Source organism: Ceratotherium simum, chromosome 6 (assembly GCF_057802395.1).
Source record: "Ceratotherium simum simum isolate JZ-2026a chromosome 6, ASM5780239v1, whole genome shotgun sequence".
Taxonomy (NCBI): Eukaryota; Metazoa; Chordata; class Mammalia; order Perissodactyla; family Rhinocerotidae; genus Ceratotherium; species Ceratotherium simum.
In genome coordinates, this window is record NC_141905.1 from 74,648,874 (window position 1) to 74,675,664 (window position 26,791).

At 44.2% G+C, this 26,791-nt stretch overlaps 1 protein-coding gene across 1 annotated transcript in view; it reads right to left on the reverse strand.

The window, feature by feature from the left end:
• Positions 1–26,791, reverse strand: part of GFRA1 (GDNF family receptor alpha 1) — a 215,196-nt gene that overhangs the window by 13,654 nt on the left and 174,751 nt on the right. Inside the window, exons 6-8 of the mRNA XM_087432669.1 lie at positions 26,124–26,233; positions 23,337–23,471; positions 19,381–19,562 (exon numbers count right to left, since the gene is read on the reverse strand). Coding sequence (XP_087288795.1) covers positions 19,381–19,562; positions 23,337–23,471; positions 26,124–26,233 — 427 coding nt within the window. The remainder of the gene's footprint in view (positions 1–19,380; positions 19,563–23,336; positions 23,472–26,123; positions 26,234–26,791) is intronic.

Below are 26,791 nucleotides of genomic sequence, written 5' to 3' on the forward strand. Positions count from 1 at the left end.
CCTAGCTGCATCTATCACACTTGTCAATATCAGTTTATTAGCATCTGAGTCTCTTCTGCAGCATAAATTGGACCTTTGCTAAGGAAAACCACTGCATGAGTTCTTCCCTAAACAGTCCAGAACTCAAAGCCATTTTCAGTTGAAATCTACACATCTTACATTTTCTTGTAAGACAAAAGGTAGGAAGAAAGGTGCACACTTAATTCTCAAGGATAACCGAGCAGAATAATCTGCTTCAGGTTGTATTTTTCACATTGTATTTTAATAAAATACTCACCTGATTACAGACTTTTATGGGTAGAGCTTACTATGTAATAATCATATCGTGTACTTGATACGTATTTGCCCAAATTAATTTTGACACATAAAAAAAGACAGTAAAAAGAAGCTGCCTGGGGCCAGCCTGGTGGTGTAGTGGTTAAGTTTGTGTGCTCTGCTTTGGTGGCCCAGGGTTCGCAGGTTCAGATCCTGGGTGCGAACCTACACACTGCTTATCAAGCCATGCTGTGGCAGGCGTCCCACATATAAAGTAGAGGAAGATGGGTATGGATGTTAGCCCAGGGCCAATCTTCCTCAGCAAAGAAGAGGAGGATTAGCAACGGATGTTAGCTCAGGGCTAATCTTCCTTACCACAAAAAAAAAAAGAAGCTGCCTACTAGTGAATCCAAGCTAAGTAATGGTGGTGTCCCCAGGGCTCTGTAGACTGACACTCTTTTCACCTTGTGCCTGTTGGATTTTGGAGAGCCAGGGGAGGTTTTACTGTTGGTCTGGTCATAAGCAGTTGGCCAGCCTTTGTAAAATCCCTGCCACTGTCTATTTCGAAACTCACCTTCCTGGTGATTTGCTTTTCCTACAAACTTGGTAACAACCACTGGTCTGAATAATGTGCAGTAAAGTCAGCTGCATGAAACAAGTGGACACATAAATAAGGCCTGCTCTGAGCCCCTGGGCTTGGGTGTTTGTTTTTCAGAGACTGCTCTGCAGGGAAGGGATCTATTGCCTCCAAGCTGATTTCTGCCAGCCCCATGGGCCCTGGAACAGGCCGGGCAGGGACTGAGGGGCTATGAGGAGAGAGAGGCTGAGATGGGACAAGTATCCTTCTGAGAAGGGGGTGGGGATAATCCTTGGGCAGCATTTCTACCACATTCCTTCTTCTTGCTCCCTCCAAGACACTGTGTCTACACACTGCCTGAACCTCAGCCAAAAACCTTTCATGACATGAAGCTCTAAGAAGGCCTTATAAAGATATTTCACTCAGCACAAGTTTAGGAAGGCCCACTGAGTGCCAAGTTTATTTAGTCACCAGGCTCTGGGCAGGCTGAGTCTGGTCATGAGATGGGGTTGGGAAAAGGTTTGGAGGCCTAAAGTCGTGCTTCCTAAGCCAGGGGAAGTGCAGGCTCAGATCCCGGTTGCGCTGTGTAGAGGAGGCCTCCAACAACATGAGAGCAGTGAACTGACATGAGACCAGATTGGGGGGGTGTGTGTGTGGGCGGGGAGGTGGTCACAGCCTTGAAGATGACGTGGATTCATGTTCTAAAGTTAGCAGGTCTTGGATTCCTGGCACCTGTGGGGGGTTCCAAGTTTGTGCAATTTAGGTTGAGCTTAGAGCCAAGTCTAGAGTAGAAACCCTCTTATCTGACAGAACTGGGGACCAGGACCACTGGTCATTCTTCAGAAATTAAGTTAAAGGGGAAAACCATTAAATCACTTAAAAATTACACATTTGTATCAAACTTTTTCTTTTGTGAGGAAGATTAGCCCTGAGCTAACATCCGTTGCCAATCCTCCTCTTTTTGCTGAGGAAGATTGGCCCCGGGCTAACCTCCATGCCCATCTTCCTCTACTTTATATGTGGGATGCCACCTCAGCACGGCTTGATAAGCGGTGAGTAGGTCTGTGCCTGGGATCCAAACCTGCGAACCCCAGGCCGCTGAAGCAGAGTGCGCGAACTTAATCGCTATGCCACCAGGCCAGCCCCTATATCAAACTTTTTATTATTTCAAAGCTTCTTCTTTTTTCTGTTATTGTGGTAAGGACACTTAACATGAGATCTATCCTCTTAACAAATTTTTAAGTGTACAATGCAGTGTTGTTAACTATAGGCTACGCTGTACAACAACGTTGTATAGCAGATCTCCAGAACTTATTCATCTTGCACAAATGAAAGTTTATGCCTGCTGAGCAACAACTCCCCATTTCCCCCTCCCCTAGCCCCTGGCAACCACAATTCTATTCTCTGCTTCCATGAGTTTGACTATTTTAGATACCTCCTGTAGGTGGAATCATGCAGAACTTGTCCTTCTGTGACTAGCTTATTTTACTTAATATAATGTCCTTCAGGTTCACTCATGGTGTCACATATTGCAGGATTTCCTTCTTTTTTAAGGCTGAATAATATTCCATTGTATATATTGTATCAAATATTTTAATTTAAAATCTGAATGTCATTCATTTACTGATTTTTGGACACATGACCAAGGCTACCTTCTTAAAACAAGTTTTTTAAACAAAGAATCTGCTAATTGGAGTTCCCTGGCTTATATTCTCTATAAGCCACACCTATAATTCATAGTCTACAATTTCTAGTTTTAGCTTCTTTAAAACAGGAGTGACATTTGTTTGATACCCACAGAGGAATCTCAGTGCAGAATCTTTCTACATTTTTATAATTTTTCTCAGTCTTTTGCAGTTGTCTCACCCACACTCAATTCAAAGGCATTTCTTTTTTTAGGAATTTGCCTTTTCCAATATAGTCAACTTAGTTTTTATTCCAACAACTATGCTTTCTTTTGTGCTCCTATTTCAATCATTCATGTAATATTTAATTAAATGATGTAAGCAAAACACTGAATACAACAGCACAAAAAAGTTTTAGAACAAATGTACCTGATCCTTTTAAGCCTGCATCTCAGCTAGAGAGAGCCAGCGAGTAGGTGAGCAGAGCAGAGGCCCACTAGCTTGGGGCATTCAGTCTGCCTTGGGCATTAGACTGTTACAGGGGAGTGGAGAGGCTGGCTTCTGTGGTGAGTTGGTTAAAGGAGGGTCAGTTAAGAGAGCTGCTACTGTGATTTAGCACTTACTCCTGGCACTGGCTTGATTGACATGGGATGGTAAAAAGAACACAGGTTAGAAGGTCCTAGTCCTGGCTTTTCAACCATCAGCTATAATTATAATAACCCGTGCCCTAGTGCCTACCTCACAGAGTTGTGAGAATCAAATGGGATACTCTAGGTGGAAGTCCTTTTAAAATCCAAGTTGCTGTTGATCTCTAAGCCTCCCTGCAGTCCCTCTGCTGGTCGTCCTTGGATTGGAGCAGGGGTGGGAAAAATGCAGAAGCTCAGTGTGGCTTGTGAACATGATATTGACTAGAACTGGCTCATGATATTCCTTGGATTTAAAAATGAATGCAATGAAAGAGATACAGTCCAGTAAGATATATCAACAGTCCTCCATTAGCTAAGCGGTCCCTCGGGGGCTTGACTGTCAGTCTCTGGCGCACCAGAGAAAGGATGCCCGCAGCCCTGCACTTGTAATTTAACACTAATGGCAGGATGGCAAGGAGCGCTGTGTGCAGACACTGTCTACAGCAGGGAGCTTAACACCACACTGGAGCTGGCCCTTCTTCTTTCCATAACTTCACAGGATCATCTTACATCTATTTTGCTTTTCTCCAAGTTGGGGCAAACACAGGTTGCCACCCACATCAGAGAACTGTGTGTTTTCGTTCATGGTTAACTGGCTTGATTGGTAAAATACTCAGACAAGAAGCAATTATGAGCTGTATTTTAGAAAATTACGCCCAACTAACAGAAAGATTATGCCAAACAATCTGTGAAAGACGTTTGGGTTTGGGGTGGGGGAGTTTTGTAGAGCAAACATTCCGCGATAATGGTGTAAAGGCAATGAGGGGGAAGGCCCCAAAATGAAACATTTGTTTTCTCAAACTGTGCAGTCGGAAATGCAAATGTGCAAGAGCACCAGAAAAGATTCATTGTGGTCCCTGATGAGAAGTGCACGAAGCCTCCTGCATCAGACACGCATCCTCATCACCATCAGATAATATTTATTAAGCCTCTCATTCTCCTGTGCATTTATGTGCAGCTGAGTGCGGCCCCGTAATGGCTCTGTGACTTATGATGGTAACTAAGGTTTGATATAAAACCCCGCGGTCTGCAGACATCACGGACCCAGGGCCTTTGTTCACCCTCTGTTAAGATGGAGCACTCTTGCAGCTGCGAAAAGCAAGGTGAAAGCAAAAAATTTATACACTTTTTTAAAAAAAATGTGCTTTTAGTAGACAGAGAAAAATATTCTAGAAAATAGAGGAAAACCAAGTAGACTAATAGTGATGATGACTGTGACGATTACTGTTGATAACAGCCTCCATTGATAATGATCCCATCTGCGTTTTACTGAATACTCCCAAGGATCCAAACGACCTTCTGAGGGGGCGCTCCCCTTTTGTACAGATCAGGAGACGGGGGCTCTGAGAGGCTGGGACTTGCCCAGGTTTCCACACCTTGGGGTGGTTGTGCTGAGATTTGAGCCTGGTCTCTTCAACTCCAAATCCCATGCATGTTGACTCTGTGCCAGACACAGTACGTCCCATAATCCTTAGATCACGTGTTGGAAATAGTTCTTGTTATCCTGCTGACTGCTGAGGAAGGTTCTGAGGGGGGCAGTAATAAGCCGGGGACAGAGTCGGCTCAGGCAGCCTAAAATCAACAGAGTGGCTGACACGGGGTACACAGCACTAGGGGGTCCTCCTAAGCCTCACCGAGAAACCAGAGCAACTTATATAAATGTGGCTTCTGTCAGAAGTCAGAGGTCAGGCCAAGCCTGGTGGTTTTTGCTCCCCTGAGAGCCTCAAAGGTGAGCACCTCTCATGTCATACCTGAGGTCCCTGTAGCAGAGGGACAGGCAGGGGGACAGCCACTCTGGAGAAAACTCCTACAACGTCTACTCTGTGCCTACCATCCTGAGCTCCCTCTCTAGACAGCCTCATCCGTGATATGACTCCTCTTGGGCCTTAAAGATGAGAGGTGCAGGGGAGGGGAGCCCTTCATTGAACCTCGGCACCAAGAGAACCAGAGCCCTTGGCTCAAGCACAAGGCAGAGCCTATTATTCCGGGAGGCACGGTTGCTAGAAGTCCTAAGGATAAAAGGTCAGCAGGGGATATAAGAAATTGGATTTATTTATAGTATGTGATCTAAGTGTGCTCAGAGGTATTCACGTAGGCTACCCAGAACAAGAGAGCATATTTATAGCCAAGATGGTGCAGACATCCTATTCCTTTTTATTAAGCATGTTTATTACCCAGCAATTAGGTTAAGCAATTGTCCAACTGCTGAATTACTGTCCCTCCGAAAGGCCAGCCTCACTGCCCTCTGGACCACAGGTGCAGGTGGCCTAATGGCTCTTCACAGAATGCACTGAGGGGGCCTCGTCTTCCCATCCCCATCTTTAAGTTGTTATTCTCATTTTTTGAGAAAAGTGGTAAAAAAAAAAAATGTTTAGGAGAAGACATCATAAATGGATAATCATAAAAATTGGTTCAACCTAAGGCCCACTTCTTGGGGGTCCATACCCTGTATATTACCCAAATTCATTTCCTGGATGACTTTGGTGTAAAGGTCACCAAATGCCCCCTCAGTACAGGCTCCTTCTGTCTCATGGTCAACAAAGATGAACCAGGAGGATAAAATAATGATAAAAATAATTACTGTGCTGGAGGCTCGGTGACTGTGCTGAGGAATTTGTTTAATTATCACCACCCTCCTAGGTGGTAGTGCTCATTATTCCCATATTATAGATGATGAATCCAAGGATTAAGAAGATTAAACTAGTCTCCATTGTAGTCCACAGGAAAGTTTGATTTTATTGTAGCAAAAAGCCTGGCCCTTCAGTATTCTCTACTCTTAAGCACAACAGCCTCTTTTTCTTAAAAAAGCAACTTTGAGAACTAACCATGCTGCTGATGGCCGATTGTCTGCATAATCCCTTGTTGAGCATTGGCAGTCAATGCTGTATTTTGTTCAAGCTGTATTACCTTAAAGTGAGCTTGGTTTTGGAGTAAAGCAAATGATGGTGTTGCCTCCATGCTCCACAGGACCTCAGAATCACTAAGGGCTACCCTTCACCCCCATTATAATGTAGAGGGTGTCACGTGCTGGGGCAGGGAATAGGAGGGACAACAGGTGAAACCTGGAGCAAATGCACGTTGCCAGGCAGCAAGAATGGCTTCCAGCTGTGGCACTGGGATGACCATGACCCAGCAAAAGACACCCAAATGCGGTTGGGACAGACAGCCTTAAATTGTTTCCAAGCAACACCAAATTTCAACTAGAAATATTTTGGAGCTGACGAAGAAGGGGGAGGCAGCTAGGGAACTAAGTGAGAGGCAGAGAAAAGAAGGTTCAGATCATTTCAGGGCAACCCAAGAGAGGAGTTCTAGCTGTTGCAGGTGACCTCTGCCCCAGCTTACTCACTGTGTCGGTAGTTCCAAGTCAGCTTCCCCACCACTCACAGAAAAGGCACCACTGTTTATAACACAGAGTGGAAATGAGCCAAGAGCCCCAAGTCCCTGGGCTGCACCCCAGAAAGGAAGGAGCCTGGCCACATGGGACTTCCCCTGACTATCGCCATTTCTGTGTAACAGAAACAGGGCTCTGAGCCAGAGCCAGTCTGCCCAAGAACCACTCTGCACCCAAGGGTCCTGGGACTGTATTCCCAAGGTGTGCTGCATGTGTTCCTTGGTAACCGTGTTTGTGCACCTGGCCCAGGGCCTCCTGTTTTATTGACTTCAGTAGTCCGACAACATGTCCCTGGAAAACCTCAGAAATTCAATAACAAGAACTCTAATTCCAAGGACAATGTGAGATAGTGCCTTCTCTCCACTGCTACATGCTAATATTTTCATTATTCGTAATGATAGTATACAATTATATTAGAATGCAGGGCTCCTCATTTTACCACTCACTTCACAGAATGATGAAGTATGCGTTATCTGGAGGCAATAAGGGACTTTGTTAGAGTAAGGAGGGGGGTTGAAGCGATGTGATAAAACAAGCCATCTGTAAAATGAGGAACCTTCTCAAGACAGACCCAATTTACTCTCTGTTCCTGTTGAAGCTCTTCTGGCCTAGCTGGTGTTCACCTTGTGCTTGGCAAATAGGCTTATTCCAGCTATAGGAAATTAGGGATAAAGGAGAAAAAAAGGAGAAAAATTATAACCCAGAGATACTGCACTCTGTGTGCTTAATTTGGAGGGCTTTGTGATTGAGGAAAATAGATGCCACGATCTGCCTTTGTTGAAAAGGTGACATCTGGGTTCATTAAAGGTGTGCAATAGATTTTGATAAAGGCTATTTTTCTAAGTCATTAAATTGGTTTTTAGGAACTTTACACTCTCCTTCATTTGAACAATTATTAAACTATAAAATAGAATTGCACAATTGCTAAAACCGTAATCTGAAATTTTATAGCCAGCTATAAAATGCTATATTATTAAACTATACTGAAGATGCTCAAGCCCATTACAACTTTTTAAATGAATTATAAAACCCTTTACTGCTGATAAAACAATCTTAAATTACAGTATTGTGTATTCTAACAATACTTTGAACTAAAGTTTGTTACAATGCAAACATGCCAATCACAAAGAAATCATTAGTTGAATTAAGTTTGCAGAAGCATGAAATCTGATAGCATCTGATTCAGCAAGGCAGGGAGCACCTGAGGCCTGCAGGCGGGGCGGGACAGATCATCCTACATGGGAGGGGTCTTTCTCCACGTTCCTTCCATCACAGGACTAGCCAAGAGTCAGAGCCTCACGTGTTCAAAGGCTGCACAAAGGACACTTACCAGAACCCTGGGGATTGAGGAAAGGCTTGTGGTAATAGCAAATTTTTCCCCTTAAAGTCACCCCGTAAGGGAGATTTTTAAAATGTCAGATGTTTAGTTATTGAGTACCTGCCCCTTCCACATATGTTATGAGCTGAACTGTGTCCCTCCAAAATTTACATGTTGAAGCCCTAACCCCTGGTACCTCAGAATGCGACTGTATTTGGAAACTGGGCCTTTAAAGAGGTGATTAAGTTAAAATGAGGCCGTTAGGGTGGGCCCTAATCCAACCTGACTGGTGTCTTTACAAGAAGAGGAAATTTAGACACAGAGAGACATCAGGGATGTGCACACACAGAGGAAAGCCATGTGAGGACACAGCAAGAAGGCACACACGTGCAAGCCAAGGAGGGAGGCCTCAGGAGAAACCAAACCTGCCGACACCTTGATCTTGGACTTCCAGTCTCTGGAATGGTGAGAAATAAATTTCTGTTGTTTAAGCCAACCACTCTGTGGTATTCTGTTATGGAAGCCCGTGCAAATGAATACACTGTACAACTTACACTCTGTGATATAGGGTGATATGCATACCTACCTACCATGAAGCCTGGCCCCCAAGATGAAATTACTATTTTTTGGTACCAGCTATACCCCGCAAGCTTCCAGTTCCGGTAGGGTTTGAATACACAATTGAAAATGCATTTAGGCATTCTGGATTGGGTGGCAAACTTAACAGGGTAATACCCAATTTCGAGCTCTGAATTCAAGCACTCTCCTGGATGAAGGACTTTAAAAATGCTCTATAAGCAGTTATTTCAAAATGTTTTTACAACAGCCTCTTTCCTCCCAGGGTTAACGTGGGTGGATTCTGGGATGCAGCTTCCCTCTGAGCTCATCTGCTGGCACCTGGAGACAGGAAGTTTAAGTCCCAGGAGGCCAGTGGCAGCCTCTCCACGCTGGAGTAGCCAGGCCCATCACACAGGGCCCCGGGACCACTTGGCAGCCAGGTCCAGAGTGAGCGGTGAGTCTTCCAGGGGAGCCCAGAAGCAGCCTCGGGGGGTAGCAGCTTAGCACTTCCACTAAGGGAAGACCCCCACAGCTCATTTCTCCCAGAGTGGGTAAATAAGCTTGCAATGAGCAGGAGACCATTATGCAAAGGAAATGCTGGGTGTAGCCAAGATTTGTTTTTTTTTTTTTTTTTTTTAATGAGACCAAAACCACAGTGGGTGTTAGAAAACAGTCAGAATAATACACAGAAATGATGGAATACATCACAGAATATACAAAAATACACAGAAGTGTAATACACAGAAATGATGGAAACCTCAAAAAGACCAAAGACCACAAATAACACGCAGCAGCAAGACTGTTTTCTTAAACAAAAGGCTCAGGAAATGGCATCCGTGTTGCCATAGTCATTTAGATTCAGCGCATGTGCTGAGGGCTCAGTGTTGACATGTCTGACACTAGCCATACAATCCCACTCAATCCCCATTCCTCCTAAAACTCCTCCGTCCTCAAAGTCCACGTGTGAGAAACCTGACTGTTTTGGTATAAACACTTCCATCACCTCTGGTGGTGGGCAAAAGTCTTCTTTGAAATGTCACCTGTAGGGTACTGTCCAGGGTGCTGGACAGGTAAAAGCATCACTCAGAAGAAGGTGAGGGTGTGAGTCCAAAGGCCATGGACTCCTTCAGGCCTCTGGACAATGAGAACCAGGGCAAGAGCCTCAGTTAACACCACCTGTGATATTATCCACAGGTCCCACTCTGGGGGGAGTGTGGCCTTGGGAAAAATAATTTAAATGTTCCCAAATGGGCATCTGGTGGTAACTGCAGCCCCTTTTCACTGTCCAATGCACCAGTCTGCTTTTCCATCTCCTTAAGCTGCTTACCACGTAAGGAGGAGAAAACCTGAAAAGACTCTCCAAGGCCTCCATTTCCTTTGCTAGTGGGAAGGAAAGGAGGTCTTTGAAGCAGCCCTCATTTCCTGGGCAGTGATCCTCAACCAGGGGCGATTCTTCCTCCCAGGGGACATGTAGCTCCGTCTGGGGACATTTTTGATTACCACAATTGGGGAAAAGTGCTACTGGCATTTAATGGGCAGAGGCGAGGGGTGCTGTTAAACATCCTACAATGCACAGGACAGTCCCCATCACAAACAGGGCCAAGGTTGAGTAAGCCTGACCTGGAGGAACTGTTCGATTCATAGTCAAGAGGTGACTAAACAATCCTTTTTGAAGTTTCCAACATTAGCATAGAGGTGAACAGCCCGCCTTCTGCAAAAAATGCCAGGGAAGCAAGTGACTTCCCATGGAGAAGCATCGGACTCCAAATTACATTTCAAAACCACCACTCTGACAAGGCCACACCTTTTCTTATCCATAACAAGTCTACTCTATAGGGGCAAAGCCCCACAGGCTACCAAGACTAGAAAAGCTGCTGGAAAACAGGACCCAGGGCCAGTGATATCCAAGTGCCATGAAACTTACAAATAATAAATCTTACATAGTACCATCTCTGAGTTGGGCACTGCTCCCAGCATACTTTCCATGCAGGGTCACATTTAATCCTTGTAACACCCCAGGAGGCTCTACTACTGTCATCCTCATTTCATAGATGAGGAAGTCGAGGCAGAGAGGATAAGTAATTTGCCCAAGGTTTCATGGCTGTTAAGTGGTGAAGTGAGCCCATGCTCAAAATTTCAACTCCAGCTTCCTTATGAGAAGTTTCACAGTTTGTCCCTAGAATTAAAATTAGAATTTGACTAGCTTTTGTTCCTGGTTCCTGGGAGATAATCTCTAAATCCTTGGAAGTTCTTGAGTAATAGGAGTGTTTTGTTATTCATGAGCCCTTTGGATCATACCTGAATTTATGTAATGAGATGAGTCAGGATGGGGGCTGGTCACCAGAAAGACCAACCGTGGGTCAAGGGGTTGGGGCTTTGAGCCCAACCTCTTGACCTCCAGGGAGCAAGGAGAGGTGGAATACTGTGTGGAATTACAGGTCCAATGGCTCAATCATGCCTGGATAATGAAACTTCAATTAAAACTCTGGTTACTGAGCTCGGTGGAGCTTCATGGTTGGTGAACACATCAATGTGCCGGGAGGATGATGTACTTTGGTTCCACAGGGAGAGGGCACAGAAGTTCTCCACTGGAGACCCTCCAGACCTCAGCCTAAGTACCTCTCCATTTGCCTAGTCCTTATCTGTACCCTTTATAATAAAACTCTAATATAAGTATAGCACTTGCTTGAGTTCTGAGTTGTTCTAGCAAACTGAACCTGAGGGGGTCATGCGAACCCCTGAATTTGTAGCTAGTTGGTGAGAAGTGCAGGTGGCCTGGGGACCTCTGAAGTGTGGCTGGCATCTGAAGTAGGGGCAGTCTTGTAGAGGACCGTGTCCTTAACCTGTGGAATCTGTGCCAATTCCAGGTGGGTTAGCGTCAGAATTGAGTTGTATTGCAGGGCACCAGTTGGTGTCAGAATAAGCATCATTACCTTTCTTTATGCTAGTTCATGAACCATTCTGGCACCTCAATCTGCCAGATGTTCAACAAGAATTTAGGGACTGATTTAATCCATATTGAATGAATAATGTTAACCAGAAACAAAAAGGTAAAGTGCTCTGATTTAGGTAAAACAGTGTAGCCTTTAAAACACATAGAGGGGAAAAAAGCTACTCTCTATTTCTCCTCTCTTGATGAAGTCTCTCTGTGTCTCAGGTCTATTGTCTGAAAAATGGAAATAATAATAGTACTGACCTCATGAGGTTACTATGAGGATTAAATGATTTAATATATATATATAATGTGCTTAGGACAGTACTCGACTCACGGGATGTGCTATATGCACATTTGCTTTATTAATACCAAACTATAAAAAGCAGAGGTGATGCAAGTTATCAGAGCAAATAGTTTTGGGATCTGTCATATGATTAGATAGTTTATAATGTTTCCCAAAGTGAGGTTTGGGGACTACTGGTGTATATGACATTATTTAGGTGGCATACAAACATTTTTTATTGTCTTAGTTTTAATGTTTATATATTGATTTTAACATATAGAGAGCTAGCACATTGACTCACATATGTTTCACATATGTTATTAACAGCTTTGGATGAGTCTAAAAACGGTAGTGTGTATATAAATAAGTATATCTAGTAATTAAGTTTAAAGATAAATATTAAGCCAATCATAGTACCAGTGGAATGCAGATATGGGAGAGGCTGCGAAATCCTCATCTTTGAGGCTAAGAGGTGGGCCTGGTTCTCAAACACCACCTTTTCTGCAACTAAGAGTATTTCCTGTTTACAGTTGTGTCACCTCTTCCCAATGTCAGCACTGGTTAGAGATGTGGCAACGGCCTCTGGCAGACAGGCCCCCTCTGGTGCCCAGGCTGGACTAAGATCTGACTATTGTCACAGCTCCAAGTCACGGCACCAAGAAGCTGATGAGGCTCCCAGGACACTCCTTCGGGGCATGGAGAGATGGAATTTGGACCAGTTCTAACCCCTCAAGACTGGCTCCTTTTTTTATTGCATTTTTTGTTTCCCTTCCTTGTTGGCCTGGTGTCCAAAGAACATCCCCTCCCTTCCCCTCCTTCCTTGGGACTTTCTACAATGACTACATCTTAGAACTGGCATGATATCCCTCGGTTCAAACCCCTTTTTACAAATTAAGAGAGTAAAATTTGAAGAGCTCCATTTTTTCCCCTCTTCGGCCCCAGCCCCTGGGACCAGCCAGTCCTTTAAAGCCCCGGTGTCCAGAGTTAAAGCTCTAACATATCTCATCAATCATGGTAGGAGTGGCAGCTACTTACCAAGTGCAGAGGGTTGGCCAGTCTTGCTGGGCCCTTTGCACAATGGCACTAGTTCTTTAATCCTCATAACAAACCCAAGAAGTGGGTGATATTTTACAGCAGACATTCAGAGAAACTAAGAAACATGCCCCAGGTCCCAGAGCAACAGGAAGTGAGCTGGGATTCTCACTCAGGTCCAAACAACTCCAAAGCTCATGTTCTTTCCAGCAAACAGACTCATAGGCTGTCAACCACGGTTGAAAAGAAAGTGTTGAGGAGGTGCCCGCAGGGTAGCTCTGCCCGCTGGAAGGGTGGAGTGAGTATAGGGGATAAGCATCCTCAGGCCTGGTGTGGAAATAAGTACCTCTCTCTCCCCTTCCAGCTTCCTGCCCTCCCACCAGTCATCCTGTGCAAAATCCCACCACCCTGGCCTTGCTCTCAAGCGCCTCTTCTCCAGTGGAAGATTAACGGGACGCCAAAGCACCCCATTGCTCTGCTAGCATAAATTGCAAGGAAAACATTTAGAATATTGATTAAGTGCTTCATGCTAGAAGATTTAAATTTACCTCCTGTATTTCCAGGATTAGCTGACATAATGGGGTCAGTCTACTGGCACAAATGATTTACAGAACACCCATTGGCAACTTTCCTTTTAAAACTCAACACTTAAAATTTTCACTTGGTCACAGCCAGAGGAGTCCTGAGTATTTAGCAGGTTGGATAATTGCCCTCCTGCCACATCCAGACTTTTGGGGTTTGGCCCTGGGAAGAGTCTCAAAATAACTTCCAGTCTGGTCTGGCCCTATCCGATACAAATGGACTTCATTTAGGTCTCATGAGGTACTGGGGCAGTGGAGGGTGTACTGGTCTTCCGGGATGAAAGGTCTTGTTTCAGATACAGATTACTTTCGATATGCTAACACAGTATTCTAATATTCAATATTCAAATTCAATATTCGAATAGTACTCTAAGATGCAGAAGTTAAACGGATTGTGTTCAAGACGGGCAAATGCCGCCTGCCCTTTGCCCCTCCTACCAATCTGCAAACATCGTGCCACACCCTACAAGCTTCAAACCATACTCTTCAAAGAGAAGGGACTGGATTGAGGCTTTCCCAGCAGGCCAGGGAGGTGTGGACCTAGACTGAAATCCAGTGGATGTTGCAGGTTCTCTGCTCCAGGAAAGATGCCCACTGCCACAGCCCACAGAGGGCCAGCAGTGTCCCCACTGTGGGACCATTAGGGTTAGCATGATCTGACCACCAAAGTAAAGGATGAAATTGTTGAGGCGGGAAGGGGACAGGTGGCCTCTACACTGCTTATTTTAGCAGTAAGCATTCTTTCAAAGGCTATCCATTTGGACCCTGCTCACATCTTTTAAGACTAAGAAAGCTGCTTTGTGAGTTCCTTTCTAGAATGCTGCCTCAGAAGTCCCATTAAGATGAGGAGAGGAACTTGAGATCTACAACAGCTGGCCCTCCATGACTCACCCACAGATATGTTTTATTTCGCTCACAAAAAAGCTGACTTTGAATACGGCTTGCACTGTTCACTAGGGCTCCCACCAACTGCCCATAACTATCCTATGTTCATCATGCCTTGGCTCTGAGCGTGTGCCCTGATCTGTCAGACTTTCTCCTCTCAATCATCCATCACATCTCTTTGGGGGAAAGGGGCAGAGGCGGCGAAACTTTCTCAGGGATCCTCAGCCCTAGTCCCAAGGCTGTATTTCTCAGTCTTGATAACTCTATTTGACCATGGAAATCAGGGTCTTACAAATCCCACTTAAGAGGTCTTCACTTCATGCTACCAGAGTTAAGCAGTGTACAATGATGCAAAATAGAGATTTTTCCAACACTTACACCTTCCAAGCATATTTAAATAAGCGACAAGTACAATCCACTTAATTTAAATATCCTGAGATTTTTCCAGCTACCAGACCACTCAAGTGCACAGAAGATGAAATAATTGGTAGAATTTTTAATGTTTCTCTGTTTGTCATGTGACCATTTTGTACAAGTCAAAGGGATATGTCAACAATAGCACAGCCTGTGTCACACTTGTTACTGATATGACTGCCAATTAATCCTGACATGGGAGCTTGGCGGGTTACCGAAAACCTGGTATTTTATCACCTCAGGGAGTTAGCACTTGGACATTTCTATGACATTTTAGACTAATCAATCAACTTTCCTTTTTTAACGCTGAGCCTTTCATAGGAACTGTAGATGAGCCCTATATGCCCCACACCCAAGGCCACCCATTTCCCCAAACAGAATTGTGTTTGGTTTGTTGATAATTACACTTTGAAGCTGACTTCTGAAAATGTTTATTCATTTCTTCCCTTCCAAGTGGGAAATCTATCTCAAATGTTAAGACAGAAACTCAAGTCCCTGAGAGTTTTCTCATATTATTCTATATTTTAAAATATTACAAGAGGGTGCTTCTCAAGGGAAGTGAACTTTAGAGCTGCCAAAGATAGTTGACTTTCTCCAAATCTGTAACCAATGGATCCCAAGCTGCTTTAAGTCAGTTCTATTCTGAGTAATGACACACGCGGCTGGGACAAACGCCATTCTAAGATATTTCTAGGACCCCCTGGCGAACGGTAATTTATCTGGAGATAGCCAGGCACGCAAAGGAAGGACAGACGGGGAGAATGAGTCTCTTGGGAGCCCTACAACGAAGCAAGAGTCCTAAATCAGCACCGGGGACCATGGTCTCCCGGGCTAAGGCCCATCTCTCACCACTCACTCATTCCCCCGATCCTCTGGCCTCCAATGATTCTTTCAACCATTCTTAATATAGGTCATCCTAAAGAGATCATCAAGCTGCAAAGAGTTTTGTGGGCAAACTTTCAGTCCTTCCACTATACCCTGTTTCCTGGTACTGTGGCATGAAGAAGCCCAGCCCGAAGTATGAGCTTTGTGTTTTCCCATCATTCGAATTACTGCCTTCAGGAAGAACTGGGGCATACGGCTTCTCAAAACCAGCTTCCCCTTTCCTCCTTTTCTATTCTTTTCTACCCCCAGCTTTACTGAGGTACAATTGACAAATAAAAACGGAATATGTTTAAGGCGTACGACGTGATGTTTTGATATACGCATGCATTATGAAAGGTTTACCACAGTCAAGCTAATTAACCTATTATCCATCATCTCACATAGTTACCATTTTTTAGGGTGTGAGAACAAATAAGATCTACTCTCTTAGCAAATTTCAAGCAGACAATACAGTATCGTTAACTATGATCACCATGCTATACATGAGATCTCCAGATCTTATTCATCCTGCATACCTGAAACTTTGTACCCTTTGACCAATATCTCCCCATTTCCCTCACCCCCTAGCTTCTGGAACCACCATCCTACTCTTTGCTTCTAAGAGTTTGATCTTTTTAGATGCCATATGTAAGTGAGATCACGAACCTAGGGGACATTATGCTAAGTGAAATAAGCCAGACACAGAAAGACAAATACTGCATGATCTCCTTTTCTATTTTTTTTACTTCCTCCTCTCTGTCCATTCCTAATCCAAAGAAAGAGCCCAAGTTGTCCTAGGTCATGGAACAAGACAAAAGCAGACTTGTATCAGAGCCAGAAATCCCAGCCGCACCAGAAAGTTTCTGTGTGATCTTAGTTAAGTCACTCGCCTTTCCCTGCCTCAGGTGCCTCATGTGTAAAAGGGAAGGGTGTCTGCCATACTTGACTCATGGGCTGCTGTGAGGAGTAAAGGGCACAAAGCATGTGAAATGTTTTGAAAAATAAAATATACCATACACCTGTTAGTGCTAACTCACACCAGTGTTCCCAAGCAAGGCACACCACCACCATCCATCTGTTGTCAAGGGACCAAGTGGCCAAATGACTTGGGATCAGACATCACATGTGTCATTTTCAAAGCACCATTCTGGAGTGTTTACTCTGCCTCAAGCACTGAAGCATCACCCCATTGAATCCTCTCAACTCGACCAGCTGGGCCATCCTCGCATTTTCTAGATGAGGAAGCTGAGGCTTGGAGAGGCCATGATGCTGGTGAGGACAAGAGCCGGGTCTGAACACACACTTGGCTGCAGAGTCCATGCCCTCATCTCCTGCCTCACGTGTGCAAAAATGGGCTCAAGCAGGTAGTCATCTTAGGAGGAAAGGTGAGGTTTTGTGGAACTCCGAAGGGCTCCCTGGAAGTGAAATGCTGCTTAGCTCCAAGATATGTGGATTCTGTGTGTCATAGAGAAGAGAGGTGTGATTGCCCCCTCGTTCCTCGGTAGTCCCACACTTCTATTTCCCCCTCTGCCCGGAAGTTAAATGGCAGCCCTGAGATAAACATCATCCTTTAGTTTTACTTTGCTGTATTTGAGGCAGAGTTCCTAACACTAATACAGGTGAAGGAAAGGCACCGTGTCTTGGGAAGAGAGCTCATGTGTCCCCTGACGCTGCCAGGGCAACCCTGCAGTGGTACAGAGTCCTCCTTGCAGGGAGGGGTGGTTGGGCAGATCTGTGTTGGAGGCCAAATATCATGTGGCCAAGCCATGCACTGCACCACAGGAAGCCAAAGTCAGGTGCTGTGACCTGGGCGGGGCGGGGAGTAGGGACGTGGGGAGAACACGTAAGGAGAATTCCTTATGGCTGACAGACTCCTCTCTCATGGGGGAAACTAATTTCATGGAGTTTCCAGGGATGACTGTTCTTCTGAGATATCATCTATTACCTTAGTCTGATCTTCCAAAGATGTTGACAAGCTGCATCTTGCCTACTATTTGTAAATTCCCTGAGGAGAAAAATCTTTTTTGAATGCCTATCTCCACAAACTTTCCAAAACACAGAATGAGCTTAATAAACAGGCTGAACACTGCCTCTGCAGTCATGCTCTGTGCACGCAGACACGTGTAGAGAAGAACCTGGTTTTGCTGCAGCCAGATCTTGCCTCTTCTATGGGTCAGTGACCACCTCTGGCCCACTGTTATCACCTTATGATAACAGGGTCCTATCCCTCATCTGGCCACTTGTCTTTTCTGACGCTAGAATCTGAGTGGACCCAACAAGAACAGAAGGCTGACCTAGGAGGAAGTGGAATGCTGAGCACCGGCCAGAGATAAAGAAGAGACTCTGTCTCTGTGGTGCTTAGTCTGGCTCTAGACCCCCCTCTACCCAGCTGGGGGACTTTGTACAAGTCACTTCCCCTCCCTGAACCGCAGGATGCTGTTCTAACTGCTGTAGGATGGAGCAGTTAGATGCCACAGTATTCCCCAAGCCTCCTCTGAGTTCCAGCATCTTCTGCACAGTGCTTTGGAGACGGAAGTACTCACAAAATGCTTTAGCAGTATGAAGAACATCTGGGTGACCCTAGGCAGTGTGGCTTCCCTACCTGCCTTCTCCTTAGTGTTGTGTGTGTGAGTGTGTCTGAGGGTGTGTGTTGGGGGGTGGAGACCCTGAAGGACAGAGGATGGAGACCAAAGCTCAGATGAATGGCACATAGGATATCCAAGAGGAAGAGGGGAGACATTAGGGACAAGAAGATAGCAAGCACATCGGAAGTGGAAAACTGCCCCAATACTTTCTAGGGAACAAAGTGGGTTGTGAGTCAAGAAGGTAGCTGGCGAAAGGTTTCTGGTGAGCATTCTGGTGAGGCTGATCCTTGGCGAGGGCAGGGGTGGGGGAGCGAAGGGATGATGTACTCCAGTGACAAGTGTGAGGTGACATCACAGTGCCTGGCACACGTCCCCTTCCCTAGCACGGCAGGAGGCAGAAGTCACCATGTGGTCTCCATTACCCCCAAAATACAGGAAGAACCATGAAAAGAAAGAACACGAGGCTCCTGGATTCCCAGTGCTGGTTCTGTGACTCACCAGCTCTGCAGGCTCCAGCAAAAGTGTGACTTCACCGAGCCCCCGTGTCCTCAAAGGAAAGAACAAGCTTCTAATACTATAATAACGGCATCCCCCCAACAGCCATCAGGAGGATAACATCCAGAGATGTAAAGTGTGTGAAAATACTTCATGAACATATTAACATGTAATATCTTGCCAAATAGCTGAATACTCATTACTATGAAAAAAATCAATAAAAAGGCAGAATAAACACTCTGCTTGACTAAATGTCATTGTGGTTCTGCCCTTGGAGATCTGGATTAAGCCCAGAAAAGTTTCTTGGCCATTCTCACTGGGCTCTATTCACCTGAGGGGTTTGCAGGGCAGCTCCTCACAGCTCCTCTTACTGTGGAAGAGTACTTTCTTCTGCTTTCTGAAGAAGGAACCTATACCAGACTCTACATTTGTGTTAATGCTTCACTAGTAACACTGTCTCTGGTTCATCTTTAGAGTTAAATACTCCATGTTAAGTTTAAATGGCAGAGCTCCTTTCTTTTCAATATGCTGCTTGTAGAGAACACAGAATAAGCATAGTAAATAAATAAATAGCCAACTCAACTCTACCGCCCCACAAGCAGAAAGCTTAAGGATTCACCTGTCCAGCCACTTCACTTTATAGGTGAAGACACCAAGGCCAGATACAAGTGCCTTAACCAAAGCCACGCCCCTAGTAAACGGCAGAGTCAGTACCAGAGTCCTTCTTTCTCTCCACTCTATTACACTTCCCAATCTCCTTTTATCATGGTTAAAATGCACTTTGAAAATTCAAACCCGAGCAGTATTTGCCATCTATCTCTAAATGCATCTCAGAAAAGAAGTCTGTGTTCCCCCCAGAAGTGAGCTCCAACAGGGAGTTTGACCCCCACTCTTACCTGTAAATTTGCACAAGGTGGTAAAACATGAGTGGGGATCTCATTCTCAGACCCTGCTGGCCCCAGGGGCTTGTTCTTGACCCGGAAGGCTGTGGTGGTGGTGGCAGTGGTGGTCTGAACAGGCAGGGCTGGCTGCCACACAGTCACATCGGAGCCATTGCCAAAGGCTTGAATTGCATTTTCTGCAGTAAAACAGGAGGAAATCCAATTTCAAAGTCAAGCAGCAAATGTAACAGACAGGATACATGAAGCCAGAGAGGCTCACTAGAAATTCTGATCGCAGCACTGGACTTCTCTGAACAAAACCCATCCATCCATCCACCTACAATTGCTGAGAGCCAGCCATTGGCTCAAAAATCGATTCATTCATTAAACACTGAGCTGGACACTTAGCTATGCTCCAAGTGCAACAAATATTTACTGTGCTCTTATTTATGTGCCAGGTGCTAAGCAAGATTCTTGCCCTAAAATACTCATCATTTGAACCCTTTGAAACTCAGCCTTGGACCTGTTATTTGGGATTACAGTCACTGTCCCATCTTCCAAGAAAATCCTTGTGCTCCATCAAAATGCTATACTAAAAGCAAACGAACTAATACCTTTTTTTTTTTTTTTAAAGGACAGCATCTCTAATTATGAGACTGAGGCGACTCAGTGGCATTCACACTAATTTCACAGCCAGTAAAATGAAACAGCACAAACACGTGATTCACTACCGCAGAGCACCTACTATGAGCCAGGCATTGTTCAAAGTACCAAATGCAACCAGTTTCTTTAAAAGACGACTCTACCCCAAACCTTATCAATATATAGGGAAAATTTAAGTAAGATTATTTTTTCCCTTTCTGCTCCCAGCCTTCCAAACAAAATCTACATAATTAGGTAAGAGCAGCCCTGCTTAAATGAAAAGTGTAACAAGTAAAACTTGAAAAGGTTATTACAATTTCACGGGATTAGCTTGTTTTTATGGCAAGAGTAAATTGGTTGTGTGTTGTTCCCCTTCCCAAAAGGAATAAAAACCAGTTTTTAATCAGGTCTTCAGGGATTTGGCCTGGATTTAGGAATTTTTTCTTTCATATTCATTGTATAAGAAACCAAACTCCTCCATTTGGGACCTGAATGTGCAAATTGTTAATATATGACTCTTAGCTGGCATTTTTCGATGTACAAGACAGAATAATTTAAGCCTAATCTTCCTCTTAGAAGTGACATTTTGTTCTAAAGTTGTTATCCTTTAAGTTCAGCAAATTGGAAGCTTGTTTTTTAAAACTTTACATCTTTTAGGCTGCAAGAAACAGCTTCGAAGTAACATAAATGCTTTTTATGCTCCTAGCCATGTTACATGGCTTAATGGGTGGGTGTAGGTGGAATATAAAGAAAGGGGTACATGGCAAACCAGTTTCCTTGAATGACCCAGAACAACAACAACAACAAAAAATACCAGTCTTCCCTGTTCTCGTTAAGACACGTAGATGCAGGAGACCCTTGCCACTGATTGAAACTACCTGTGCTTTCCAGTGAGTCTGCTTTGCCTCTTGGGAGTCTGTTCACCTGCTCACTCATTCATTCAAATGTCAGTGGAACATCCACTAAGTGCCAGGTACTGCTCTGTGCTGGGGATGCAGCAGTGAAGAGCAATGACAGCAACAAAAGACAAAAGGCCTTGCCCTCATGGAGGTCACATTCTAGTTGGGGAGGCAAATAAGTAAAATACACAATACATTAGGTCGTGAGAAATGCTTGGAGAAAAATGAAGCAGAGGTGGGGTACAGAGGGCAATGGGGTGGGAGTGGGGAGCTGCAGTTTAGAGGAAGTGGTCCAGGGAGGCGAAGGTGGCATCTGAACAAAGACTTGAGTGACAGTAACTGATATCTCCACTTCCACCTCATTCTTCTCTCTTCCCTTCACATCTGTCATGTACTTGGGTTAAAATAACTGTTTCCTCCCCAATAACCAGAAGTAACCAATAGGTTGAAGCTGTGTTCACAATTGAGGAATTTGGGAGAGGTTTGGTTAATCTGAAGGGAGCAGAATTGGGTTATTGCATTCAGGCTGGAATCTACAAATTTCAATTCCTTCTACTCTAGGGCCTTCTGCAAGAGTGTGAATTTACAGTCCGGTGTCTTTGGTATGCTGTACCTCTTCTAATCAAAGTATAAATGGAATGACTCTGAAAAATTCTGGCTGGCTTTAGTCCCTGTTGAAGACCAAATGCATTTATTTTTATTGAAAAGTCATTAGCAATAAGATACCAGACTATTCTCCCTTCACCAAAATATTATTAAGCAGGGACAACTTTAATTTCTCTGTGAGGGAGCGGTTTTCCAGCCAGCATGATGAGTATAATCTTTTCTCACGCTGATCTCTATTGTCATTGCTTTATCTTCATTAAAACTTGTATTCTGCCAGAAGAACATGCAGGATGTGAAAAAGAATATATATAACTATAATTTTTTTTAAAGTCAAGACTGAACGAGAGGCTCAACGTGTGGTTCCATGGTATGCCCAATGGCTTAGTAAATGTCTCTATATTTGAGACTTGTTTTGAGGGTTTGAATTTCACTTAAGTGTTCAAAAGCTTCTCTTAGATTTAAGATGATCAGAGCGTTTGGTTACAGCCACATTACTGAAGTACCTAGTGAGAAAATCACTCAGATTTGTCTTTTCAACAAAGGAAACAATGACGAGGTTTTAGAAGTAACACTTAAAACTTTCCCATGTGCACATGGTAAATTGTTAGCTAATTCTTCAGAAATCAGTCACTATTGAGCAGAGCTTCATGGAGAAATTGTCACTTGAGGAAACGGCTCTCAGAGGGGTGGCTGAACCTTGATTTCTAGAAATGTGGTCCACACCTCCCACCAGGAAGTCACACCTGGTCCCTTATGTTCAGGCATATGTTCTTGTCCAGTGGGCCCTTCAGTATCAGGCACAACCCAAAAGCCCTCCGGAACGGGGGCTGCAGAAGAAGGAACTCAGGCTTTGGATCCTATCTCTGGCATGAGTGGCCCATGTGAATATCAGCCATTCACTCAATTGTGAAATGGAGATAATAAAACCTATATGTCCTAGGAGTCTTGTGCAGATTACAGTAAACAAGATAATGTATATATTACACTCCCTATAGAGTTTGCACACACAGAAGGCACCCAATAAATTAATGGTGGGTGCCACCAAATGTCAGTAAGCTACTCAAGCATTCCAGCTGGATCATCACCTCAAGTGAGCACATCTCGGTGGAAAGAAAGGAGACCTGGCACAGCGCTTTTGGAGTTCGTCTGATAAATGCCACTGTTCACACCAGTACATTTCTCTCTATCCCTCTCCCTTTGGAAAACATGTTTGCAAATTGCCTAAAGGACACTGCAATATTAACCCATACTGTTTCCAAGGAGTCCCCACTCCGCCCCGCCCCAAGATATCGTCTCCCGGGATAACCAACATCCTGAGGCTCCTGGCTACATTGTCAGCTTATCCCACTCAAGAAGTGTTGCTTCTCTGAGCCAACCCTGAACATCTAGGGGGCTGTTGACATTAACATTCTAATTTTTCTCAGAGAGCCCTTGGAGGTCTACCCCCACCTAATTTGTCTGAGCTTCTCACATTGTATATTCTACCCAGGTTTCAAGAACCTTTGGAACAGACTGCGCTGGTTGCCAAGATCAAAATTTGATCTGTGGGTAGCAGTGTTCTTTCCCACATAATGTGCCCTCAGTTAGTTGAATCTCTTGCTCTCTCAGGCCTTTGGATTCACAGTCTTGGCAGCACCCAGTTCCTCACTTGCTCCGTTCCCTGCTGCCTTATACAGTGTGGCCAAAAGGAGCTGGGTTCACCACCAGTGATCAGGAAAAAAAGACAGAGAGATAGAGAAGGCAGACACAAGAAACACGAAAGTACAGCTTGAGCTTAGAGAGAAAAATGTTTGTGTTTTTGTTTCCTACTTTTTTTTAACTCACTAAGGCATGTATTGTCCTTGAAGAAATTCAAAAATTTCAAGCACTCTTCCAGGTCATTCCCACTGTTGTTGCAGTCACACCATGGGGCCACGCTGAGGCTACTGGAGTCTATGTAGTTGGGAGTCATGACTGTACCTAAAAGAGTAAAAATAAGGTGTTTTATTTTTTGTGTGATGATATAGACTTTTCTATTGCCTAAAAAGAAACAAATGTTCCTCTGACGGCAGTTGCACCGTGGATAATTACAAACATTGTGTTTGCTGAGTGGGAAATTATGTTGAGCAGTGCATTTTCTTGGCAATTTATCTTGAGCACATAAAATAATTTACACATTTACTTAAAAAATTATAACAGACACCTTGAGCTGCACTTAGGATATTTTTTTTCTGCACAAATGGTATGGATGTCATGGAGTAGGAGAGAATTAACTTAGAATGCATGAGTTGCCAAATCCCTTGCATTTTCTTGAAAATGTCAATAATCTTCACAAATAGATAGAACTGGTTTTACATATCTTAAAAATCCTTTTAGGACTTTGAATCTGCTTCCCTCAGAAGCAAATGGCTTCCTCAGAGCAACACAGGGAAGCTTAGAAGCTATCCTTATGGGTTACACCACATCCTGAAGGTATATAACAAGGCCTCTGCTCACCAGACTCAATTGATTTAAAATCTTCAAAGCTGTGAAGGAATTGGAAACAAACAGTGGAAATTCTCTAAGCTAATGGCTCCTAGAGTATTGTCTAAATAGTCCTCAAAAGTCCTCAAAGAAATGCCGGGTGGTCTCTCTGGCCTACATCTTCCTGTATTCATGTTTTCCTGATGAGTTCTGTACTGGCACAAATAAACAATGCATTTATACTTAACACAACCCAAATGTCTTCCTTTGGGTGGCTCACACCAGGCAACACCTACTCATGCCAAGAAGCCTTCTGTTTTTACATATTTTTTGGAAGTAAGTAATAGGCTGTCAGTAATCCACAGGATATATTTGGTTCAGAAACAGAAAAAAAATTTCTTGGTAAGGTCTTCTGGGTCAAGGGCACGTCTTCTTTGCGCTACATTCCTTACTGACTTGAGCAAAGTAATATCCCATTATACCTCGGGATGAGAACTTCAACCCACAGTAGACAGGGAGCTCCCAACTTTGGGTGAGAAAGAAACAGGCACCCTAAACACTTATCAAAGAGGTTAAAGTATGTCTACTAAGCACCCATTGTATGCCTGTCACCCTAGTGGATCTCTGACATACGGAAGAAGTAGGAATAAGCTTTGTCCCGAAAGAAGTTGGAATCCAATGACCAGTGTGGAGGGAGAGATCCGGGCCCAAGAGAGAAATAAATTTTGGTCCGTAGAATGCATTGCCTCAACCAGTTATTCCTTTAAATGATGAGGATTTCATCATCGTCAGGCATGTAACAGTTCACCTTGGCCACTCATGGAGAATCTAATGAACATGTACGCCTAGAAGGATATGGACTAAGGTGTTAATATCGATTATATCTAGGAGTAGGGTTGTAGATCTGTAACACTGTCTCCTTTGGGTTTCTCTGTATTTTTTTTAACTTTTTACAACGAGCATGTCTTCATTACTTCTGTTATTTCTTAAACTTGTAATTCCACAGTTGATAAGTAATCCCTACTAGGGACTAAGTTATTTAAGGAAAGGAGAGAGTGCATGTAAATTTGGAATACTGACTTAAGGAAGATACATTCATTGGACATATCCATCGGAATGGTCAATAACTGGTGAAAGGTATTACCCAAGAGAGCACAGGTATCCTTTCAAAAAAAGTTGGGAGGAGTGTGCAGGGACGTGTAATTTCCTGCATTAAGTACCCTCATTGATTTTCCCAGTGGCTCTGGCTGAAGACACTCTGGTGACAAAGAATTTAGTGCCGTCATTCTTGGTGGGAAGTTCTTCCTGCCTGGTGACTTGTGTGATCCTGGCAGGAACTCACACCCTGGCTGAGCCATCAGCTTCTGACAACGGTGATTTCCCTCACCCCTCCACAGCCTTCACTACGTGTTCGTTCTCAAATGTCAAGCATTGACAGAGCCCTGCCACCAAAGCTTCTGCAGTCTCCTGGAGCACCCGCCTTGCCTCCTGCCTGCTCTGTTTACCCACAGGCACAAATGTGCCCCACTTCTGGCTCTCTTCCAACTCACCGGTGCCTTGTCTAATTGCACTGTTCTCCTGAATGCTGAGAACCTGGTTCTTCTAAAGTCTCAGGTTTCAAAAGACAGAAAATGCTTTTTCTGCTATATCTGTTCTCAGAAAAATAATTTAGGCTAAATCACTCCCTGCACACCAGGAGCTGAATTACCAAGAATATTAATGGTGAGAAGGACCCCAGTATTTAGGGGTTTTCTTTCCAAAGGGCCATTTCTGGGAAACAGCCTTTTTGACTTCCCCAGACTGAACGACTTCCACATTCCCTTAATTCAATTAACTTGGTTTGACTTGCTCTCCTCTTCCACAACCACGCTTTTCTCCTCCTTTTGTTCTGTGTGGTCAGTTCTCCAACTGAGACGCTTCACAGGTCTTGACACTTGCCGTCTTCCTTCTCTTTAATAAGCCCTGCCTCTTGCCTTTGCTTTGTGCCTTTGTTATCCTCTTTTCTCCTCTTTTTACAGGCGAGTCCTAAAGGGCTTACTATCAAACTCCCAGCCCAGAGGCTTCCTGGGAGATTTTTACTCTCACAGATGGCGGCAGGCTACAATGGAAAGAGTCTGTGAGTGTCTGTAAACCAGACTTTCCTCCCATCCCTCTTCTCCCCAATCTTACCAATAAGCCCTGAGTAGGCGAGGAGGCAGTCAGCGTAGTTTTCCTTTAGACAGCTGCTGACAGACCTTGACTCCGGCTGGCAGTTGGTAAAAAAATCTGCAAGGCGAGATCTGCAATAAGAAGAAAGGGATGGGGAGTGTGCTTTAAAATACCCTAAGCCTCTGGACAGATATAACTCTTCTTTATTCCTTTGTGGATATGCCTTTTTCCACCCCCCAAAATATAGAAAGCATAAACTCTTAAAACGTTAGCATCCTCTCTAATACAACCCCAACCGTCTGTTCCCTCATCCAGCCCTCGCCCACCTGTGTGTCTGCTTGTTTGCAGAAAAGTCTTCAGGGCCTATAACTGGAGAAATCTAGATGCTCTGAAGTTTCCATTCAATATTTATTTCTGACTAGACTTATTTGCATCTTTAGGAAATTTGCTTCTCTACATATTCACCGGAGAACCACACTGGGAAAATATTTACTTTATACAGCAACATGTCCCTGGCATCAAAATAGGCTCCTACAGCCCATCTGCTCCCATAATTCCTACTGGCTTTAAAAATACATGTATCTGTCTTGTAAGTCATCTCTCATCCACCAGCCCAGGGGGCAGTGATTTATTCCAGCCAAGTGACACTGAGGAGAAGCTTGCCTTTCTGGAACTGAAGGGAAAGGCAA